This window comes from Chiloscyllium plagiosum, chromosome 20 (assembly GCF_004010195.1).
Source record: "Chiloscyllium plagiosum isolate BGI_BamShark_2017 chromosome 20, ASM401019v2, whole genome shotgun sequence".
Classification (NCBI taxonomy): domain Eukaryota; kingdom Metazoa; phylum Chordata; class Chondrichthyes; order Orectolobiformes; family Hemiscylliidae; genus Chiloscyllium; species Chiloscyllium plagiosum.
The window spans coordinates 27,884,102-27,908,645 of NC_057729.1; the positions used below are offsets into that span (position 1 = coordinate 27,884,102).

Consider the following 24,544-nt stretch of genomic DNA (forward strand, 5'->3'; position numbering starts at 1 on the left):
AGCTGTTCCAAAGACCACTAACTTTATTGAGATAAGACTATATGATGAACCGTACTGTTTTAATTTTCTGGTTCGATATTTGTATGTTTTGGTCTATTTTCTTTGTTTTAAGATGGCACTGGAGAGCGGTGACACTAAACAACACTTTTCACTGTATTTGTGACAATAAATCAAATCAATAAAGGTCTTGCAACTTGCTTCTGGTCCTCCTCTTCGTAACGTCTCTAATTCCATTCTCTGGTACAATCCCATAGATGTTTGCACTCATTTTTAATGCAAGAAATCACCTTTAAACCTCTTTTAATGACAGCACTTAAACTAAAGAGACAACAAAAATAAGTTTGTCCAGGATAGTGTAAATTGTCTTAGATCCATCAGCAAAGTATGAACCGACTTTGCACGAACATCACAACAGAGACATCACTGTTGAGTCCTGCTCAGAGGCTGTTCAGATCAGCATCCATTGCCTGCTACAGCACATGGTTTCTGCTGATCTTTCAAAGGACCTTTCTGGTTTTTTCTTTGCCACAATGTAAATTATCTTGAGAGTTCCAGTGATGTTTTATTACAGAATAAAGACAACACCACCTTGTCAAGGACAGAGAAAATGACTGGGTAAGCATGGCTCATGGCAGGTTTGAATCTAAATTCGGAGAAAGAGAGGACTGCAGATGCTGGAGAAGTCAGAATCGAAAAGGGTGGCGCTAGAAAAGCACAGCAGGTCAGGCAGCATGCAAGGAGAAGGAGAATCAGTATTTCGGCATAAACCTGATGAAGGGCTAACACCCAAAATTTGACTCTCCTGCTCCTTGGATGCTGCCTGACCTGCTGTGCTTTTCCAGTGCCACCCTTTTTGACTCTTCAGTCTATATTAACGTATGAAAAGAAATAAACTACAGTTCACCTGGACTGTTATATGTATGAATATTTCCAAATCTTATTAAGGTTTTACTGGACTGTTATCTTTGAGATATGCAGTTAAGAAGCAGGTACAGCCTCATAATTGTTACGAAAATCTTTATTGGTGACAAAGTAGCTACATTGCAAATGGTCTACAATTCTTATTTTCATAATGACATTAAATGTCTCTAATTCCTTTGACTTCAGTAATATTAACAGAAAGATGCAGAATTAAATAGGGAAGGTTGCAAACAGTAAAAGATACTATTCAACCACTGTTTTCACTTTATCAATTTAGTCATATAATGTAAATCTCTTTTTCACTTCACAAATGATCAATTATTCCAGTTCCTTTGCTTGTGACATTGATGATTTTAAGATGAGAATCAGTAACACTTCAGGGTTCAGTGGCCATGTTTTGAATAAAGAAGTCATTACATCAGTTAGCACACTTGAAAGGAGCATGCAGCTAATCCCAGCACGTTCCATCCCCTACACAGCACTAACTTACATTTTTGCAGTGATTTGCTGCAACATGCTTATTTAAAAGTGCTATTAAAGTCCACTCTGCAAATACATTTCAGTTCTGTCATTGACAGAAACTCATGCAACAGATCAAAGATATAAACAGAAAATGGCTTAAAATCTTTGTTACAAAAAAGATACATAATTTCAGGAAGTCAACTTGTATCTTGTGGAATGATTAACGTATTGGACATTTCAATAAGAAAGCATGCAGTGATTGATCATCCACTGCTATAGATATTTTGGGATAGTAAATTATTTCTTTAAATATTATGCAGTTTAATTATGAAAGGAAAACAGGATTAAAGGCACATACACCCTTAAATGTAAATAAAAATTTATTTGCTAACAGGTTAAAACTGACAATCTAACTACTTCAATAAAATAGCATTTAAAATTAAACACTCACTGTACAACTGTAGAATTACAGAACAAAAACTACATCATGAACCTGATGTATTTACAACATTAGCAAAACAATGGTTACTAGCATTATACACAAAAATGGCTTTGTCAAATTTTAATTAGTCACTGGATGGAAGTGCACCTCTTCCTTGCAGATCTTTGATAAAGAAAGTATTGCACTGGTCATGACAGAAACTGTTACAAGGGCTTGGTCCCTTCATCTAAAATCAGGAGAATTGATTGTCTTAATTTTACAGATCTGTGAATTGATATCTTCCAAAGAAGAGGTGCAATCTAGGACTTGAAGTGAAACATAATTGTGTTAATGTTCCTGAATGTTTAAAACAAGTAATTGCATCATACCAGTAAACAGAGATTAGACAAAAGTCAGAATAACTATGTACCACTCTCTGTTTGTGCAGAACTAAGCATTTTATATTGAGTATGTAGTTGTACGTAAAGTTTTTTTATTAACAGCAAGTTTAGTTATGACATACATTTACTAATTGAGATCCAAATTCAGTGGATTCATTTTCTACTGAATTTAATCATCATGTTATACTTGACTTAAATACAGGCTGAGCAGACACACTTGAAATCACATGAAGCTGCTAAAATATTCACTTTGATCAAGATGAAATTTTAAATATTGTCTGGTCCAATTTCAAATTTTCCTTTAATTTGGAATTTTAGTCTGGTACATGGTGAGTTAAGAAAACAATGATTTTTAAGCTGCAATGAATTAATATTGTGTAATGTAGGAAAAATGATTTGGGAGCCAGTTAAAAATGCTTATTATTTCTTAATCAAGTTATTCATTGTGCAAAGAAAAAGTTCCACACAGTGCCTAGGCTGAATCTATAAAAGCTGTGACTTGCTAGGCGAACAAGGGGAAAAGAAAAGTGTCTTGATTGCAATCCAGTGGCCTCTGGTGGAAAATTTGCCTGTGTGGAGCTTGGCTTAAGACAGACTCAACTATGAGAACTTCTGCCAAAAATCCCCATCTCACCTAAGAAATGAACACTTTCAGGAAATGAGATCTTGGGTGACAACTGATGTGCTCATATCCAGCAAGCACCTTCAGGAGAAAAGAGAATATTGGGTGAGGATGATTAAAGAAGAATTTTTGAAAACTACTGCATTTTCATAGTATTCATCACATAGATTCAGTCACATTAAGGTATCAAGGTAATACTGTATCTACTCAAGTAAAAGTCTGGAATTTTCCATATATCTTGTGTAAAAGTTCACCCTGGTTCTTCACAGACAACAGACCAATATTTGTGAGTCAAGGTATTATCCTGTACATAAATGTTACGATGAGGAAATAGATTTCTTTATGCTTATTGTACGTTTTGATGTACAATTCACACCAAAACTGGCATGAAAATTTAAGATGCATCAGGTCAGAGTCAGGTGACAACTTCCCTTTCTGTGCAGCTCAGGTAACCTCAGTTCCCTGTAGCACTCATGGAATACAATCATATTACTGTAACTTGTTTTTTTTTCTTTATTCAAATAGAGATAATTTGGGCTTCTGCTAATGATGGAATATTTTGGACTGTAGCATGAATTTCAGGCCCTCAAAAAGTAGTATCCATGTAATAGTTGAGCCCATAAATTTAACCTTAAAAATTAGTCTAAAAAATTTGACTTTCACACGCATATACACGGTATATCCATTAAAATTCTGTAGGGTATAGGACTAAATTACTACCAGTCTGCACCAAAATAACACAGAGAATATCAAAGACTGTTTAAATCTAGCACTGAAAGGAAGCAAAGCCTTTCTGCTGATGAAAGGAATTAAGACTTTTCATGTGATGGCTCAAATGAACTAAGTATCGTGTGCATTGCACAAAGGTTAAGTCACATATTTCTCAATTAATTACAAAATATACTGCTTTAGTGAACATGGAGAAGATGATTAATTGAGTGATGTAATGCTCTGTTCTCTGAACTACAGACAGTACAGGAAATGACCGGATCAGAAATCATGAAATGTTAGGAAAATGAGACTGAACTGGAATTAAATCAAATGCAGTTTTTCTTTTTCACTTTGCTTTTATCATCTTCCTCAATTCTAACCCAAGTTATTATAATTCACAATTTAAATCATGTGTACAAATAAGTAAAGCATTTGCTCAGCCAGTAAAATGGTCAAGTTAACTCCTGAAACAATTATATGAGAAGACATTTTACATTTAAAAGAAAATAGGTTATGACGATAGAATATTTACCATGTTAATACTGAACAAAATTTCAACCTAGCAAAGCAGGTGAATTTCAGGAGCTTATAATTCTAGCTTTAAGGCACTAGAAATGGGCTTCAAAATTTAAGCAATTAACCTTTTGCCCTGAGACAACTGCTTCAACACTTACCTATTGTGCAAATAAACAGAATTTTTTAAAAAAGTTAATTCTAAAACCATAAGTCTCACAAAATAATCTCTTGCTATTTGTGACATAAAACAGAACAACAATTAGCTCAGATTAGATAGTCTTCAAATAATTCTACCCATGATATTAGCAATTTCAAACTGAAAACTTTGAGATGTGCAGAAGTTAAAATAATGTGGTCCATAATCTGTCTTTTTCTTTGTTACATGTCTGTTAGACTCCAGTTCGTCCCTTATTTATCCAGGTCAACAGGTTTTGAGTCACTTGGTATTGTGACAGAAGAATTTTGAATTAAGTACTGAAATTAGATGTAAACATAAACTTTCATGACTGCAACCGTAGGGAATGTTCAGTCATCTGTTGACATAATTTCAAGAAAAATGCAAATGAATTAATGTTGGACATTTGCCTATTGATACTCAATTAAAACAAAAAGTAGATTGAAATACTGCCAGCCATAACAATAAAGCTAGTTGTGACAAAAATAGAACCATCAGAAATAGTCATATTTACTGGCATCATTTGTAGGATTTGAAACAGGATCCTGCAAGAGTAAGGCAAAACATACAAAACAGGCTGGGGAGCTTTGACAAATTTGAGGTGGTTTAGATTTTAAAATGTCAACAGGTTAGTTTTCATTTGAACTCAGCTTGTGTTGATAATAGCTGGTTTTAGTAAGTAAGTGGAACACTGAATTATTGATTCAACAGAACAAACACAATCCGGGCAATTCCAGTAGACCACATTCAATTATGCTGTCTTAGAAGCAACACAAAAAGCATAATAGCAAAGGGTACACTATAATTAAGGGAATCATTACATTGTTTGTTCATTTAAAAATGACTCATTATAGTACGTTATATCAGATGCTCTGGTTAAGCAGAATGATGACAGCCTCTGTAGCTACACAACATAGTTACATGTACAGTACCATAGATGGTCTCATGAGTATATTATATAATGTGTACTTTATATAAAAAAATAGCTGGAGATTCTCTGCTATCCTAATAACCTAATTGTATAGCACCTTACTTCTCTTACAGTCATTTATGTCCAATGCCGTTAGTATCTAAAAACGGTTGGTGCATAGTCTTTAGCTTGAGATGCATATGTAAATCAGTAGAATTCCAACGCTGTCAAAAATATGTGCTTGAACCCTCACTACACTGGCATAAGCCAGTCACCAAGATCCAAAGATTCTATGCATGATGAGGTACGCAAATACAAAAATTCTTAATTTTATAGCGCTTCCATAAGTTATTACAATATAATCAAATATTGATGCAGGTTGGGATAGTCGACTATCACTGTGCTATTAATGGAAATATCGCAAAACAACAGCTCTGTCTCTGTGCAGCTTTCTGTACATACATCGACACTTTACAGTTTGACTGTAACAAAAAACAGACACAATATAATTGTACAATGTCTAACAGCTCTAGCTCTCTGGGAAATCTTGGAAAGTGTTTACAAGAGAAGTTACTTTCATATGTCTCCATCGGAAGGTGGTTGACAGAGCCGGTATAACCTATGATGAAATAACAGGGATTAGTAACAAAGTGCACTTTCAAATCTACAATCAACTTTATTCTCTAATGAAGAGCAACAACAGCAATACATTCTTTCAATTCAGAGATAAGCACAGTGCAAGGAGAGCAGGTCTTCAGGTTTATAGACCTACAGAACAACTGGTTATGCTACTCGGATTATAAACACATGACACTGAATTGGACAGATTTGAGATTGCTCCGTGGTAGACTTTTGCACTGTTAATTAGTTGTTCAATTGAATCAGGTCCTACATCAGGCTTATAAATGCTAAAAGCAAAGCCAAATACTGACATGTATATCGAATCAAACAATGGTCACAAATAAAGAGAATAGCATTCAGCCTGTCGTACCCGTGCTGGCCTTCTGAAGGGACAACGCAATTAATTCCATTGTTCTGTGCTGTAATTCTGCAATTTTGTTCTTATCCAGTTAATGATCTAATTGCCCTTTGAACATCTCAAGCGACCCTGCTTCCACCACACTCTTCGGCCTTACATTCCAAGTCCCAAGCACTGTGTGAAAATGTTTTTCTTCAGATTGTATTGCTTCTTTGGCCAATACCTTGAATCTGTGCCCTCGGGTTCTCAATCCTTCTCCCAATGGGAACCGTATCTCGAACAAGTCTTCTATTAGCTTCCTCTTCTCTAAAGAGAACAGCCCTAATTTCCCAACCTTTTGACCAACTACAATTCCTCAACTTTGGTAATATTCTTGTGATTTTTTTAAAGCACTATCTTGAATATCTTCACACCCCACGTGTGGTGCAACAATCCAGTTGATATCAAATTAACAGTTTACCCCAAGTTTCTTGCTTTTGTATTCTGTGACTCTATTGATAGCACCTGCTCATTTAATCTGTTCTAATATCGTCAATGATTTATGTAGAAAAATACGCCGGTCCTTTTGCTCCAGCATCCCATGCAGAACTGAACCCTACACTTTGTATTGCTTCTTTATATTTTTCCTACTGAAATTAATCACTTCACAATGTTTTGCATGAAATTCTATCTACTTCTTTACTGCCACATATAGCCTCTGAAATGAAAAATGGAAGTGTGGAAAAAACTCAGCAGGTCTGGCAGCATCCTTGAAGACAGAAACAGAGATATTGTTTCAAATCCTCATTCTGCTTCTTTCTCCACAAATGCTGCTAGATCTGTTGCATTCCTCCAGAACTTTTTATTTTAATTTTGCTTTTATGTTCCTTTGAAATTCTACACTATCCTCCTAATTCACAATATCATTGAGTTTCATATCTGCAAAATTTAAATTTGTGCCCTATACACAAAGTTCTAGTCTATTAATAACAAAGTCTAGGGGTTTGAACATTAATCCACAGGAAACTTTAGTATAAACCATCCTCCAGGTCAAAAAAGAACTAGTCATCACACCCCAGTTTCCTGTGACTCAATTCCAATTTCATATCCATATTTCTACTGTCCTTTTTTAACATGAGTTTTAACTTTTGCTTACAAATCTGTTGTACTCTAACATGACCTTCTGGAATTCCATTTCATTAAAAGCATTTACCCTCATTAACCTTTCCCTTACCTCATCAAAAAACTTAAGCAAGTTAATTAAACATAATTCACCCTTAATAAATCCATGCTGAATGTTCTTAATTGACCAGATTTGCCCAAATGATGATTAATTTTATCTTAAATTATCATTGCTTAGAGCCTCCCTACCTCAAAGGTTAAATTGATTAAGTGGAATTGCTGGGTTTATCTTTACACCCTTTTTGAACAAGAGCAACATTTACAATTCTCCAGTCCTTAAGACAATCAGAAATAGGAGCCAAATTAGGCCATTTGGCCCATCATGGCTGCAATATTTCTCAACCCGTTCTCCTGCCCTCTCCCTGTAACGATTGATCCCTTCACTAATCAAGAATTTACCTATCTCTGTCTTAAATGCAGTCTCAATGGCTTGTACTCCATAGTCTTCTGTGGCAATAAGTTTCACAGATTCATCATTCTCGGGCTGAAGAAATTCCTTCTACCTCAGTTCTAAAGGGTCATCCCTTCACTCTGGGGCTATGTCCTCAGGTTCTACTTTCTCTGACTAGTGGAAACATCCTCTCCAGATCCACTCTATTCAGGCCTCTCAGTATTCTGTAAATTTTGGATTCCCCCTCATCCTTCTAAACTCCATTGAGTACAGTCCCAGGGTCTCAACAGCTCCTCTTTTGACAAGCAATTGATCTCCAGAATCATTCTTGGAAACCTTCTCTGGACCCCTTCAATGTCAGCACATCTTATCTTAGATACAGGGCCTAGAATTGCTCACAATATTCCAATTCTGGCCTGACCGGGGCCTGATACAGCCTCAGCAGTACATCTCTGCTCTTGGATTCCAGCCCTCTTGAAATGAATGCTGATGTTGCATTTCCTGTCATAGTTGCCAGTTGAACTAGGACTCCCAAGTCCCTTTGTGCTTTAGATTTCCAAATCCTTTACCAACGGAGGGTCACCAATGCCTCTATTCTTCCTACTAAATTGCATAAGTCACAATTTCCCACATTATATTCCATCTGTCATTTCTTTGCTCACTTTCCTAGCCTGTCAAATTCCTTCTGTAGTTTCCCTGCCTCCTTAACACTACCTGTCTCACCACCTTTCTTTGTGTCATCTGCAAATCTAGCAACAGTGCCCTCAGTTCCCCTGGCACCAGCCCTGAATTTAAGGAAAATTAGATAGTTATGGTCAATGCCTATGTAATTTTAATTCACATTTCTCTCAATATCCTTGGATCCATCTCATCCAGTCTTAGAACTTTATTAACCTTTAGGACAGACGACCAATCAAATTCCATTTCCTTAACTTCAAATTTCAATTTCAAAACTCCTAGTGTTTGAATTACCAACAACTTGGCCTGGGCAACATCTTGTTAAAGACAGATGCAAAATATTCATGTCATACCCCAGTCTCTTCTCAAGTTCCATGCCTAAATTTCATTCTTAGTTCCTACTTGGCCCCACTCCTCCTTTACCAATCTTTTACTATTTATGCACTTACAGAATACAGTAACATGAAAATTCCCTTTTATAATACCTGTCGGCTTCTTCTCATATTTGTTCATTGTCTATCTTGCTTGTTTTTTCAATTCCTCTCGAAACTTGTCACTTTCAACCTGACTCTTAATTGTATGATCAACCTGACAGCTGTTATAGGCATACTTTCTCTGCATCATGTTAGTCTTGATTTGTTTTGCCATCCATGGAACACTGGATTTGTCCCAGCTTTCCACTTATTGGGAAAATGTCTTGATGGGTGTTGAACTTTCCCTTCATTAAAGCCCAGCCCATTGTTTAGTTACAGTTTTGCTTGCTTATCTTTGATACCAGTTTACTTGGGTCAGATCTATTCTTAACCCCATTGAAGTTTGCCTTTTCCTAGTTAACTGTTTTGTTGGATTATTTCGTTCTTTTCCCAAATCCAACTTCATGTTGCAATGATCACTGTCCCCTCAAGATTCCCATACTAACAGGCAATCCACTTGGTCACTCTTATTCCCAAGTAGGTCCAGCAGTGTGTCCTTTTTCATTAGATTGGGTAACATATGGCAAACTTTGTTTTAACTGGCACCTCATCAACCAGCACTGTTAATGAACTGGAAAAGATTACATACAGTAAATCCTTGGAATCTGCGAAATCATTAATTTACCTATCCATGCCAAAAACATAAGTACCAACAAAAATCAACATTTATGGAACAAATTTGCATATCCTCAATTTTTAACCTTTTTTTTAAACTAGCACCGCACTCGTGAATTTCATCATTCATGGGGTGCTTAGGAACAGAACCCTCGCAGATACAGAGAAATACCTATCTCAAATACCGCGGTCTACCACAATGTCTGAGTACGTATGCTGTAAATGAAGTATAACAATAATGTTCTATACTCCCGGCATTATGTTTCCACTACTTACTGTGTGTCTTAGCATTGATTTTAGGAGGTGTGTTGATGTTTTTTACAAAGCCCTTTTGAGGAATGTTTATGCCTCAAAGCTTCGCTTGGTTGGGGTTTACTGTGGTTAAGTGGACCTCTTGGTTATCCAAACTATTTTATCAACTGGCAGACTCCTGGTCCCATAGGTGCCAGTTAATAAAATATTTGCTGTTCAACAACAGAAACTTTCCCTGAACACCCTCTTGGCCCTCTCTGACTTTTTCACAACTGATATCCCAATTTATATTCAGAAAACTAAAGCTTCCCATTATAACTACCATATAATTCTTTGTCTTTTAAAAAAAATGGTTTCTCTATTAGATCACTTATCGTTTGTATTCATCCAGTTCCCTTTGTGATCCACGACATAGCAGAACCACCCATGGTCTCGCCTCAGATTGCATACCCCAGATGAACTATCACTTTCAATAGTATTTGAAACTGAAAAGTGGTTGGAGACTCAGGGGTCCTGAACTCCGCTCTATTTCCCATTGTCTGATGCCCATTCTCTCTTTCCCAGCATAGCCTATCAGGTGACCACATCAACACATGGCCTATCCACAAAGCTCGATAAGATCTTTAGCACAGGAAACCACCCAAAGACACTTCAGAGGGTATTATCAAACACAGATAAGTTTAAGTTCATTAGGAGAGAGATTACCAACAGCTTTGCCAGGGGTAGATTTTTAAGCAGGGTCTTGAAAAGAAAGTGAAGCCTGAAGGAACAATTTCAGCGCTTGGGATCAAATCAGCTGAAAAATCAGCCACCAACACTGGTCTGATTAAAAATTAGGAATATGTAAGAGGTCAGAGTTAGAGGATCACAGAGATATCAGGAGGGTTACAGGTAGAGAAGGATGATACCACAGAAGGATTTGAAATCAAGCATGAGAATTTTGAAAGTAGGATACTATTGGACTAGAAGCCAATGTAGGTCAACGAGCACAAGGGTGATGATAGTGAACAGAAGTTGGTGAGAGTTAGGATGAGTTTTGATGGGGCTCAAGATTATAAAGGATGGAAGATGGGAGGCTGGCTGAGAGAATATTGGAATAATCAAGGGATGAAGGAAGATTTCAAGATGTGCACACAAGTGGACAGAATTGGAAAATCTTGTGTGATAAAGAATGCCATAGCTCGCAGCTCAACTACAACAGATGGGTTGGAAGGGGGGACAGTAAGGTAGAGGTGGATGTTGTTGGTATACGCAAAGAGCCTAATGTTGTGTCTTTGGATGATGTCATAGAATGGCAGCATGTGTGGTGGAACCTGCATTAATAGTGCAGAAGCTGTAAGAAACAAGTAATTCTGTGGCTATAACATGACAGAAAAGGATGGAAATAGGTGAAGTAGTCCAATTCAATTACACCATGAAAAGAAACATTGGAAGAGGGTGGTGTGATCAACCATATAAGAGGCTGCCAATAGCTAGAGGAGGAGTGGGATACTTAGCTACAGTCATAGTCAGGGGGATTTTATGTGTAGGTGTAATAAGGGTTGTTTATTTCAATGTTGTGATCAGGTTGGAAACCTGATTAGATGGGTCTGTGCGGGGGGGGTGGGGTGTCGCAGCCAAAACTAACATTGCACTAGCTGTAACAGGCCTTAAATTAACAGACAATGCCATGTTTAAGATCTAGATAGAGAGAAAAAATAACTACACTTAAAAGCACTGAGGTTGGTGAAATATTTTACATTCCTAATATTGGCCTGGATGGGATTCTGAAAGTGTTGCTGGCTGAACTAGAAGGAACCACTTGTGCAAACTCTCAGATCTGACATAAGATATTACAAGCAAACACATTTATAACTTGCCTTGGTACAAGTTGTGGCATCTGATCCATTACTTTCAAATTTTTGGCTGAATTCTCAACCCTTGCACCCTGTAGAAAGAAAACAATCCGTTGTTCTGAAGTAAGGGCAACTGGGTTACACACTGAAGACAACAGTTTTAAACTATTCAACACATGCCTTGAGATCCATTTAATTGGTCTTTAAAGATCTTACCTGTTTTCTCATAATGTCTGTTGCCTGCATGATACATCTAGGTAAGAGTCCATGACTACGAGCCAAAATAACTGCTTGCTCCAGGGTCACACTTAAAGTACTCCTGAATAAAATGAAAATGTCAAGACAGTTAACATCCCCTGTGGATTTTCCATCATAAAGGTAAAACATCTTCAGCATGATCTGCTCAGATCAGGAGGAAACAAAAGAGCTGATTGATATTACAAACTCCTACAGAAGAATGAAAGCCATGTTTCTCTGAAGCAAATTCATTAACATACAAAATTAATTTCCCAAGATTATGATGTTGGCCCCACGGATAGGAAAAGTAAAATTATATCCTGTTCTCTTTTATGTTCAAAAATGTGATTTGTTAATTTTACATCTGGAAACTTTGATTTTACTTCATGGGCTAAGACAAAGTAAAGACATTTATTATTATTTGGTCAAAGTGGTAAAATTTGTTGGCGTACTTCAGGAAAGTCAGTATTTCTGGAAAGAGGTTTTCACCTTGTACCTATCAAGTCATTTCGCAAGATTCAAGGGGAAAACCGACATTTATACCATGTGAGAGGACGGTGCTGATTGGTAGAGACATTGACAGTTAACAGCCAGGCTTTGTTTAAATTTTAAAGCAGATAGGGTGACTGACTGATGAAGTCACGATCTGAGAAATGAACAAACGAAAGGCTGTCACCCATTTTGTTGAGTTGAAACAAACACACTGGAGTACATGTTCTTTCTGTTTGCAGAAAATAACAGGGCCTTGTATATTAACACATGCAATGTCCAGTACATGCACTGTCTTCTCATCCAATATAAATGTTGGTTTACCCCTTGAATTGATATTTTTGCAAAACTTCCTGATCAGTGCAAGACAAGAAACATTGGCAAAATGTGTCCTTTCTCAGCAAAACTCATATTCTATACTACCAAAAGCAGTACCTTAGTACAGCTTCAGGAGTTGACAATTATTGACAGTACAAAAAGGCTGAAGATAGTTTAAGTAACAAGTTGCTGAATCTCGGGTTGCTCTAGTACATGAAATAAATCAAATTCAACTACCTGGGTGGCCCAGTGTGAGACTAAAGCACTTGGGAATTGCCACTTCAAAAATGAGAAATTGCGACTAAAATACAATAGGATAGTGCACTACTGACGTTTGCTTTAGCATGGAAAACCAGTTTAATGTTTACATAAGATCCATGGTCTCTTAAACAAAGCTAAACAACACCAAAATTTATCCTGCAAAAAGAGAACATTGATCTTTTAAAATTAACTAAATTTTGAGATTGTACACCAGTAATGATGAAAGAAAAAGTAGCAAGATGTTAGAACACAGAATTAAACAGACTTTGCACTGCAAGTAAAACTTGACAGAGTGATTCATGTTCTGAGAATATTCAATTAATAAGGCCAATAGATAATTTAAATGCAAGAGGTTCAGATTTGGGTGATATACTTTGCTGTACCAATGACAGATGTTATCTGCTGCCTTCTGTATACTTCTAAATAATAGAAATATAATAAATTGCCCTTTAATGATTCAAAAGACAGGTAATGGAAGATTCCACTATTTGTGCTAAATATATACTAAACATCAAAGTGTACAGCAACATGCATGTAAACAGAATGTCTTAAATATTTTGTTCCAATTAATTATTTTTGAAATATAATCACTCAAGTAGGCAAATGGAGTAGCTCCTAACTTCTCACAAACAGCAAGGCAATAACTAACTGGATAGTCCTTTTGGAAAAAAAGAGTTTTGGTTGAGGGATATGTGTTGATCAGACACAGAACGACTTTGTTTATCTTTTAACACCATTTTAAACAGGCAGATAGGGCCTAATTTTAACAGCCAAACTGGTGCTTTAGAAAATAGAGTGCTCTCATTAAAGTTTTACAACAATCCCCTTTCTAACGCGAACTTACACCCAAATCCAGTACTACGTTCACAGTCTCCAATGCAACCAACAGCTGGTGTTTGATTTGCACTAGTCTGTCAATGATAAAGGGCACTACTTCACTTTTTTCCCATAAATTCATATTCACCTCATCAATGACCATCTAAGATTGTCAAAACTTGCAGCATTTAAAGTGCTGTGAAACCCGGGACTCAACTTTACAATGCTTGGATTCTCCAATAAAACCCTGCTACAACTTACAGAGTCTGCTGATCAATTACAAGTGAGGCTATTTGTATTCCTGGCTAGATTTCACAACACAGGCAACAAAATACCAGCAGCACATTAACAGCTGTAAGTGTATTTCAGTTTGCCGTTGAAGATTGTGGTGCTGGAAAAACACAGCCAGTCAGGCAGCATCCGAGGAGCAGAAGTATTGATGTTTCAGGCATAAGCCCTTCATCAGGAATGCTTCCTGGTGCCTCCTTCATCAGCATTTCTGATGGAGGGCTTATGCCTGAAACATCAATTCTCCTGCTCCTCGGATGCTGCCTGACTGGCTGTGCTTTTCCAACACCACACTCTGACTCTGATCTCCAGCATCTGCAGTCCTCACTTTCTCCTATTTCAGCTTACTGCCTTCTGACCTTCATCAGTAGTACTGGGAGTAACAATTTATTTAGAATGTGTTACATATCATTGAGCTAATATTATAAAACTAATTATAAAATCTGGATTACCATGACAGCAGAGTGAGTGAATCCAAGATTTATGCAAAACTTTCATGAGAGCTCTTTAAGTTCTAAATGAACGATCGTACTATAAACATTCAACATGACCAGCTTCATCATCATATTCTGATAATGGTACGGTAAAATTTCCATAACATTTCAAGAGTGCACAGCAAAGTCACTGCACTGTTTTAACAGAAAAGACAGATAAGTGACAGCTTTGATTTACCTTTGTATACCAGTGCTGCACATAACAATCTGACAAGCTCCAAGCCTGTTGCAAAGCTCAGAAGATATCGGCAAGACTGCAATCCCGGAAGCATTATTGCTTGAGTTCACTGTGGATGTTGAATGTTTTGGGCCTATGTACAACTCCATCAACCGCCGAAGTTCCTCCAGTGCATTGAGAGGACGTAACAGCTATGAGGTTTGAAATGAAATGTGTTAGGTAGGATTCTGGTTTGTGTCAAGCTTGTAGATACAAGAAACGTCATTGTACTTTATGAAGTAGCTAAACCCTCTTCTCAATTTTTTTTCTTGGCTGGGATTTTTCCGATTGCAATATTAAAACACAGTAATCTATACAGAGTTAGATATCACTCAGCGTATATATTCATTTTGCTTCAACAAAAATAACTGAACGACTACATTGAATTTAAGAGCCGCATTCAGTCCAATGTGTGTGTGCTGGTGTTATTGTTCCATACAATTCTCCCTGCACACTATCATCAAATTTGCTTATTCTGTGCATCCTCATGGAAACATAGAAAATAGGAGCATGAGAAAGTTATTCTTCCTTCAAGCCTGCTCTGCCATTCAACGTGAGCATGTCTGGTCATCCAACTCAGCACTCTGTTTCCCCTTTCTTGAAGGCATTCAATGCCTTGGCCTCAAGCATGTATTTACCAAAAAGATACTTTAAGCAATATTAGCTTTTCATGATACCCCTTAAAATGTAAAATGCAAGTCAAACATAATTGCTAGATGACCATGCAAAATTGAGAAAAAAACTCATGACATACATAACTGCAGAATTTGGCATGGATGAGTAAGACACACAGTAGGATTTACAACTGGTTTCTGCTTGCATTGGTGACAGTGACTTTTAATTGCTTGACAATGCTAATAAATCTGCTTTTCCATCAAATACATATTATTCAAAGTCATAAGAAGTGTTCAGTTCAGAATATGACAAAGGTTTCTTTAGACTTCTGGACACACCTTACCTGGTTTATCTTTACAGCTGTAGTCGAAGAATCAGAAGGTAAATTAGACCGTTCTAGATAGAAAGCCCTATGGAAAGATTTTTAAAGAAATAAAATTTGCTTCAAATTATGGGTTAGATATATAACTGAGGCCCATTTTAAAATTTACCACAAAATCTTGGGTAGACTTGTCTAAATCTGCATTTTATTGAGTTGCTTCAAGGGATAATCAACCAAAAAGCATTCCAATTTCTTTTAATTCCACAAATAATTAACTTACCTGAGTTTTCGATAATAACATTTAACTTTTTCAAGAGAAGCCGAATTGATCAGTTGTTGGAATTCTTCTGCCGATGCATTTTCTGAAGAACATCTGTTCTCAAGAGCTAGAGACAAAAATATAGTTACTACTATGTTGGTACAGAACCTTGTTGTGATCATTACAAAAAACACTTATTAAAACTAAAAGCAAGTAATAACTTAGCGCACTATTATAACAGAGTGTAATATTTGAATCATAAATCTGGATTTTCATTTTGTCTTCACTTCCTTAAATGTCTTGATAACTCCAAATTGTTAACAAGTATGAGTTTGCTTTTTAAATTAAGCAATGTTTTCTACAATCTGGAAGAGACCTATTGGTTTGAAACAATTTCCTGTATTGTTCATTGCAGTTTAAGCGGTTGGTTCATAAAGAAGCACAGTGCAGAAGATGCAATAAGTTACAAGTGCAACTGATGATCAGAGAAAACATTAATCAGTAGTAAATTTCCAATGATGTGAGACATTTAATACAAACAGGTGGTTTGAGCAACAAGTAAAATGTACCCATTATAAAATAGTTATAGACATATTCAACTGGTAAAAACAGAAAAATTACAATGCAAATTAAAACAAATTTTACCTTGAGTGAAGAGCACTGTGTGTAGCTTTAAACTTCCCCCATTCTGAAACTTAGAAGGCAACTCCATAAAGTTATGATTTTCAAGATAAAAGATAACTTTCAACGCTTGGCGACTTCCATCTATATGGTAAGTGATAGAGTTGTCTGCAAAAATAAAATCAAAATCAAATTTCAACATCAGTGAAAGACTGCATATTTTAAAATATTTTTCTCTGTTAACCAGTGAAGGAACCTATGGCAAGGTGACTGTTAAACCTGAGCCCACCAGAAAACTGCAGTTCATTTGGACTAGGATTAAAACAAAGTAAATATTCCTCCAAGTATTGTGGGGGAAAAAAGTACTGGCACTTGGTGGATTTGAGAAAGAAAGCAAAATAATCTCAGATGTTGTTTCTAATGTTAGGAGACAATGTTTTCAAGTAAAAGAAATGGCAAGCCAATCAACTAGTCAGAAACAAAAAAATGCATAGCCATGTTCAAAACATAAAATTCATTAATATAGACCTTTAGATGACACTCTAAACCACTGAGTTCACAACATCAGTAGCAGCTTGCTCCTGTTTCAGTGCAGCTCATATTTTATCCCCAGTCCCTGAGGATCTAGGGTCAACATAGATGAAATTTTAGAGCGATGGGATTTAACAGCTCAGAAAGAAGCCACTTGGCAAACCATACCTTTAGCTGTGTTTACTTTATCTACTGGTTAAATCATCTTATGCTAAATTACAGACTAAAAGACACCTTAAATGATACTTAAAAATACAGTATTAAATCAATATGTAATCTATTGTCCTGGAATTCTATAAATTGCAGTCTGCTGTTGTAGACATGGCTTATGTACATCAACATGAAAACAAACCTAATGTACATTAAAATAACAACTGCGAAAGCCTGAGTTTACTAAAGTTATAATATTCAGCTCTTTGCAATAGTTTACTCTAATAAGACCTAATTATTTTTCAATAAAAAGGCTGTTGAACTGAAAATTTTTAAATTGATCCGATTCATGATAAAATATTAATAGAAAGCAGCAAAATAAATGCAATTGCAAAGGTAATAATGTGCTAGCATAATGAAAAGAAACACATTTGATGGAGGATCATTTGAACCACAAATTGAGAAAAAGATGAACCGAGTCCTTGGAGTTGAAAAGCAATTTAGTTAAATGAGGGTATGCTGAGGTCAACCAGTGGAAAGAGATTAGGGTGAATTCCCCATGCAATATATTAGCAAGTCTTTAAAACCTTGAGGGAAGGTGATCCCCAACATAGTGTTTTCATCCCAGAATGGAAAGGCCAGCAGCAGCAGATCAACGGAGGATCTTACATACTTATGTGTCACAGGATTGCAGCTTAAATCCCTTTGGAAGCAAACTGTCCATTTAATTGCTAAAATTAGATGTTGTACATATAGATTCATATATCCAGTATCACCATCATTTTTCCATTTCTGGAAGCAATGAGGTCATATTTCAGAAGTGTCTATTTTACAGTACAAATAGGCTTTGAAACTACATTACAAGTAACACAACCCCGTGCTGTATGATCAGACTTGCCAAAGTCAGGTTGAGCTTGTTTTTGAAACATCTCACAGCCAGAAGCCATGTAACAGGGTAAATTCAAATCTGTTTATTCAAATCGCTGAAACTGCAGGCATTAAAGCCCTCATGACTAAAGTAGAGTGACACAGTATATGGAAGCACAGCTTCTCTCATCAAGCAGATTGAATCATTTCTGCAAACATTTAGGACGAAATGCATTTTTTAAAAAATGCTGTAATAAGTGATAATCATAGATCCGCACACATGGCTCTCAAAAGGTAATTTTCCAAGTGGAAAGACTCAATCCCTCAGAAGAAATACAATTTTAATTTTTCTGTTTTTCGACCCCAGGGAAAAGACTTTGCCTATTTATCCTATCCATGTCCCTCATAATTTTATACAGGTTTACAAAATTATGAGGGGCATGGACAGGGGAAATAGACAAAGTCTTTTCCCTGTGGTCGGGGAGTCCAGAACTAGAGGGCATAGGTTTAGGGTGAGAGGCGAAAGATATAAAAGAAACCTACAGGACAATGTTTTCACACAGAGGGTGGTACGTGAATGGAATGAGCTGCCAGAGGAAGTGGTGGAGGCTGGTACAATTGCAACATTTAAGAGGCATTTGGATAGATACATGAATAGGAAGAGTTTAGAGGGATATGGGCCGGGTGTTGGCAGGTGGGACTAGATTGGGTTGGGATATCTGGTCGGCATGGATGGGTTGGACGGAAGGGTCTGTTTCCATGCTGTACATCTCTATGACTCTAAACTCTCTTCCTTAATCTTATTTTCCTTCCTGTAAAATGTTTTAAATAAATCATGATCTGCAGTTTGCGCCTCAGTGAGGCTATTTTCCAATTTGTTCGGTTGAAGAGCCTCATTGTTGCTTTACACACAGGTGCTGTAGAGGACACCACATTAAAACAAATGTTGACTAAGTAGAAATCTTCACTGACAAGATGTGAAAAATGTGTCCATAACTGTATGCAAACTGAACAGTGAAAATTCTTCCCTCATCGCTGAAAGCAAGAAATGAGCTACAGTTGGTGCATATATTGTTTGAGTTTACATTTCATCCCTTATGCATGCCTGCCTTTTTGTGAGGTATATAACTAACAGTTTTCTGAATAAAAATGAGAATGATCCAACGCATTTATATGCAATTCGAGCAACAGTACTTTGCACGAAAGAGATACTCCATGATATGCAAACTACCTTATTGTTAGACAAGTTGTGTCACTGGCATTGGCTTTGCAAAAATAAATTGGAGATCTGATTAAATGTAGTGCAATTCCAAAAGCCCCTTGTATATATTCTTTACCTTTGAGTACATCACAAATATTTTGATAGATATTTGTAGAAGCATTTGCCTCATATCAGGACTCTTAATTTTGTGTATCTACTCTGGATTCCCTGGTCATACATTATCTTGTGTACAATTTTATCCCTTTTTTGTATTGTTAAAACTGTTTGATCATTTTCCCTTTCTTATGAGTGAACCATCTCTGCCTGCCCCTGTAACTGCACTGACTCTTCACAACCAACTGGCTCCACTATAGCCTCCAATCCACTATATTTGAATAGGTATCTACACCTATCCTTTCTCTAATATAGGCCCAGTGTGTTCTTTTTTTCTGACATCTTCTCCCAACCCTGCCTCCTCACAGCACTTTCTATCTGGAAGTATCTCATATCAGGGTGCTGTTTTCCCAAGTCAGGTACATTGCGGTTTAGATGCAGTGCGTAGTTGTCCTCCTCTGCACCAACAATGTGTCTCAGTTCCAACCTCATATTTTCAATCTATTAGCCTGTAGGCTCTGAACACAGTTGCCAAATTAGCAACCTCACGAAGTTACACAGTTACTCATAAGTTACACAGAGAATGAGATAAGGTCTACCCAAACTTTCATCACAATTAATTCCCAACACCAGCATGAGACGCTCTTCCCGAAAGGCCCAGTTGGATCGGAATGCATGTTGCAGTCATGAAGAAAAAAGCACCTTATCTACTGTATAACACTAACTTCTAAACTCTTGATTTTTTCACAGGATATACTGTTGACCAAAAAGGGCAGACAGCTTTGCTTCAAGGAGTACAATGCTCCTGAAACAAAACCTCTTTCTGTGCAGACTATAAATTTATTTTGATTCATAGTTATTACTATAGTTGTTTCCCTTTGCTTGAACACAATTTCAGTATCAACCGTAAATATTGCTTAATGTTTAAGCCAATATAGTATTTGAAATCCTTACTTGCTACTGGGTATTCATGTTCCAGCTGTCTAAAATAGAATGTTACATTATCCAGATCAGACAAGGCGACCTTGGTGTCTTCCAGCATGATGCGCTCATCTTTCTGTGCAGGAGTAAAAAGATAATTATTAATTCCAGCACACTGAAATAAACAGCATGAAATATCCAGCCTCCAGAAGCAGTAGAAGATAATGCAGCTGGCTTTGCATCCATCAGGCAATTGCTTCAATAAATTCCTCTCACATATTATCTTACTTCGTGCAATTCTAACAAAAACATACATCCATTACATTGTTATAAAAAGGATCTTGAGATCACACAATAAATGGTGTGTGAAGAAAATGAATCTTGTGATCTATGTGTTGGACAACTTCTGAGATTTCATTTCATGTATCAGTCGGTAGTACTTTGTCATTAGATTTGAAAGGAGTTCATTTCTGCCTCTAACAAGAGAAATTGTTGGAACAGTAAATCTTTGTATCTCTTTTCAAATGAACACAATTAGCGAGGGTTTGAGATCCCACAAGTAAGGAGAAGAGTTGCAAAGAGGTACAGTGTTGGCATGGTTAGAGGTGGCTTTGGGTTCACACACCAAAAGAGTGAAACCTAAATTGACTTTCTAGAGGAAATCAGTTACCGCGCGAACACACCAGCATAGGGGCCTTAAAGAGTTTCTTTGCATAAAATATCTGCTTAACACAACTTTATAAAGACAGCAAAATAGTGCAAAAAAATTCAACACATTATTTCTATGAAAACGGTGAACACAGGACGTGAGCCCCTGGATGTCAAATAACAAAGTAGAATAATTATTTTCTACTTGAAATGTGCCAACTCAGCTGCATTCCCCAATCAAAAGCAACAAATTTCACCAGTAATTCTTCAATTTGAAAAGTTTTAATAACTTACTTGCAATTTCAAATTTGTCTGGATTCTTGCACTTCTAAAAAAATATTGGGCAATTCCCTAAACCTAATAGAGAATTTGTGTACATATGGTTTAGTAGACACCAAGTTAAAATTTGTAAACTTAAACATATTCACTTACCACACTTGGAGAGAGCAGAGACTGAAAATTGAGAAGGACCCCAGTAACAGCTATCTGCTCAAGCCACTTTTTGCTGGCTTCCTTGCTCTCCTCTTCATATTCGCCATTGTTATTATACCGGTGGTTCAAAGCAGCCAACAACTGCTCTGAAAAGCTACAGATGGCTGCTACTAGGCTTTGACAAAAGAGGACATCGCGGCGTAATTGTAACTCCAGATCTGTAGGGAAGAGAAAAGTATTGAGGAGTCAGAGAAAGGAACCTAAATGAGTGGAACAGTGAACAGCTAATGTATTTGGATTTTTTTTTTCTTTGGAATGCAAAAACCTATTATTATGGCTAGGGGCAAAATTATACTCCAGCTGGAGGCCTTGCAATGATGCTTGTGAAAAGAGAGAGCCAGAGGGAGAGGTACTGAAAGAGAATTAAGAGAGAACAGGAATATTTTGGATATCTTACAAACATTTTGATAACAGCACCTCTGCACCTGCTCATAAATCAAGTGCTCTCAAATGGAACTCCAGCAACTCGCCATGACAAAGGTTCCAGTGCCAACAGGAACCAAAAATAAATTACATTATCAAATCCAAAACGCTCTGCAAGTTGCAAACGTTGGTCTGTATATCATAGGGAAAAGCATCAAACCTGAATCAGATGAATGAATAACTGAGGGACATTCATTAATAACACAGCTTGGAATGTTTATAAATTTAATTATTTATACCACAAAAATGTTTGAAAAATAGGTTTAAAATTCTTTACCTTCTGCTTATCTAGAGAAGTGTAATCTGACCCTCAAAGATTCTGGTTCAATTCTTTACAAACCAAACTTTGCCTTGCCAAAACAAGTAAGTAGAACCAAAATAGACACTGGGCTATACAAATAACCTAAAGTAAAGCATCCATGACAGAAAAATAAATCCCATCACGAAAGGCCAAAATGATACAAGGATCACTATACCATACAAGCAACCTTATTGCAAATAATAAATGAAATAAAAGTGGGCCAGATTTGGTAGTCAGTGGAAAAGTAAAGGTACTCGCTGACTTCAAAAAAAGTTGGCACAGAGTGATCTTGCATTCTATTTGCCAAGAATTTGACCTCCCTTGTTGTGAAATGGATTATTTGGTAGCTTAATGAGAATTCCCAGCATCGAGTTTCAGTGATATCTACAAGAAATCAAAACACCTAGTCACATTAAAAGAATCTCAGACAGCCAACCAAGAAAGGAAGTGAAAATTTTAAATAATTAAATCACTTCGTAAAGATCTTATTAAATTCAGAATAAAGACTGGAATATACATTTGGATTGTGTTCATAAATGTAGAATCAAACAAAAATAAACTGAATTATTTTGAAAGGAATGACATGAATCATACTGAAGATATTTAACAACATTTTAAAAAATAATTGACAATTGTTCGACATTAGATCATAGAATAACCATCACTGTTGAGCCTTGTCTAGTGAAGTGAAACAGGAGTTTCTAACAGAAAAGGCTTGTTATATCATTGACTTAATGGATTTCTGCCTTTATTGGGAGGATTGAGATGAGTGTGAGATGGTTGGGTAGTTCCAGAGTGCACTCTGAGGCAGAACAGTGAATTACAAAGCACAACTTCAGAATTTTTAAGTCAATCTCTCATTGTGCTAAAATACTGCATTGAGATGACATTCAAAGAGGTTATATTGGAAAATGCTGACAGTCAACCATCGTCAACATTCCAATATTACATTTTTGACAAAAGCACAAAATCATGTGCTAGCATGAGCAATAATTCCATCACATACACTGATCATTCATCTCATGATGTAAACAATAAGACTGAATCTCATCTGCATTGATACAACAGAGCACAAAGTAAAATTCAGCTGGTCACTTCAGAAGTCCAAGCTAACTTGACTGAAGCTAGAAATACGCTATCAAAATTTAAGATGAAATGTCTTTTGAAAAGTTTTCATAACTACATCTTAACTTGTCATACAAGCAAACTAAAAAGGGAACATGCAAGTGCAATTTCATATTCTGAAGTCCCAAATCCATTAAAAAATTTTGTGACATGTTTTCACACGAGCCAGAGAGGAATGCTGACTTGCTGTTCCAAGTGGGTGATGTAATATTACCGTATAATTACAGCGAGTCACTTTTTAAGTGGGAAATAATTCCCTTCAGTGTGTTCCTCCAAGGAATAGTGTTGTATACTGAAATTAAAGGAGTTCATTTGCTATCGAGAGATAATAGCTGAAAATATACAGCAAGTTATAATATCTGACCACAACCAAATTAACTCACCATTCTATTGTTACTTTGATATTTAAATTGCAAGGCTTTTATCATAAATATTTTACCAATAACTATGATACTTTGTTCTCAAATTAAATATATCTTACAGCTGTAACATTTAGTTTCATTCAAATATGGTATATAGAGGTATAAAGTAATACATAAATTTCTCCTCTCTGCCCCTTCGAGCTTAATTGCAATTACGAAAACATGTCTTACCTGTGCAATGGAGGAGAGCTAAAAGCAATTGATTTTTTCCATCTGTGGAAGCAATTGAAGAGATTACCAAAATGTCAGTATTTACACATCATGAAGAAAAAAGATTTTAAATGAATCTTTACTTTAAGGATCGAAATAGCATAAGACATTAAAAAATTGCTCAATCTGGAATGATGCCGCAAGATGAAGTGCAGTGTTCAGGTCAAGCCAACAAAGAGGGCTCTGGAGCTAACTGGATGAAGATAGAGATCAGGGAATGAGAAGACTGAAGCAGCAAATGGGAAGGAAGAACAGAGGAAGGGAAAATGTTAGTGAAGACAAGTGAGAGGTGGAGGAGGAACAAGATGAGTTACACTGGCGAAAGGAAGAAGGAAGCAGACAATAGATGAACATGGGGAATGGATATGAGGAGGTGAGAGAGGCATAATAGACAGGAAAGTGTTTTGATTACATCTGGAGAATAAACACAGGGATTACTACAGGGGCAGAGGAAATACAGAAAGATAGGACTTATTCAGGAGCCAAGTGATGAGTCACAATCTGGCAGTTGAGAACTGTTTTTCTCTTCGTACATTAAAAACTCATGTCAAACTTATGTCATGAAAAAGAAGATTGTGACACAAACATTCTTCAGAGATGTATGTGTGACCTTGCAATTCTTGTGGCCTTTAAAACTTGAGCCTTTTACTCAAGTAATTCAAGCAAAATGATATTTGAA

At 36.5% G+C, this 24,544-nt stretch overlaps 1 protein-coding gene across 1 annotated transcript in view; it reads right to left on the reverse strand.

Moving 5' to 3' along the window:
- Positions 1 to 4,845: 4,845 nt before the first annotated feature.
- The window catches only part of prex1 (phosphatidylinositol-3,4,5-trisphosphate-dependent Rac exchange factor 1), a 222,533-nt gene continuing 202,834 nt past the window's right edge, over positions 4,846 to 24,544 (reverse strand). Inside the window, exons 31-40 of the mRNA XM_043710358.1 lie at positions 23,827 to 23,868; positions 21,325 to 21,542; positions 20,278 to 20,380; positions 16,485 to 16,628; positions 15,861 to 15,966; positions 15,602 to 15,668; positions 14,605 to 14,795; positions 11,740 to 11,842; positions 11,548 to 11,615; positions 4,846 to 5,758 (exon numbers count right to left, since the gene is read on the reverse strand). Coding sequence (XP_043566293.1) covers positions 5,716 to 5,758; positions 11,548 to 11,615; positions 11,740 to 11,842; positions 14,605 to 14,795; positions 15,602 to 15,668; positions 15,861 to 15,966; positions 16,485 to 16,628; positions 20,278 to 20,380; positions 21,325 to 21,542; positions 23,827 to 23,868 — 1,085 coding nt within the window. The 3' untranslated portion in view covers positions 4,846 to 5,715. The remainder of the gene's footprint in view (positions 5,759 to 11,547; positions 11,616 to 11,739; positions 11,843 to 14,604; positions 14,796 to 15,601; positions 15,669 to 15,860; positions 15,967 to 16,484; positions 16,629 to 20,277; positions 20,381 to 21,324; positions 21,543 to 23,826; positions 23,869 to 24,544) is intronic.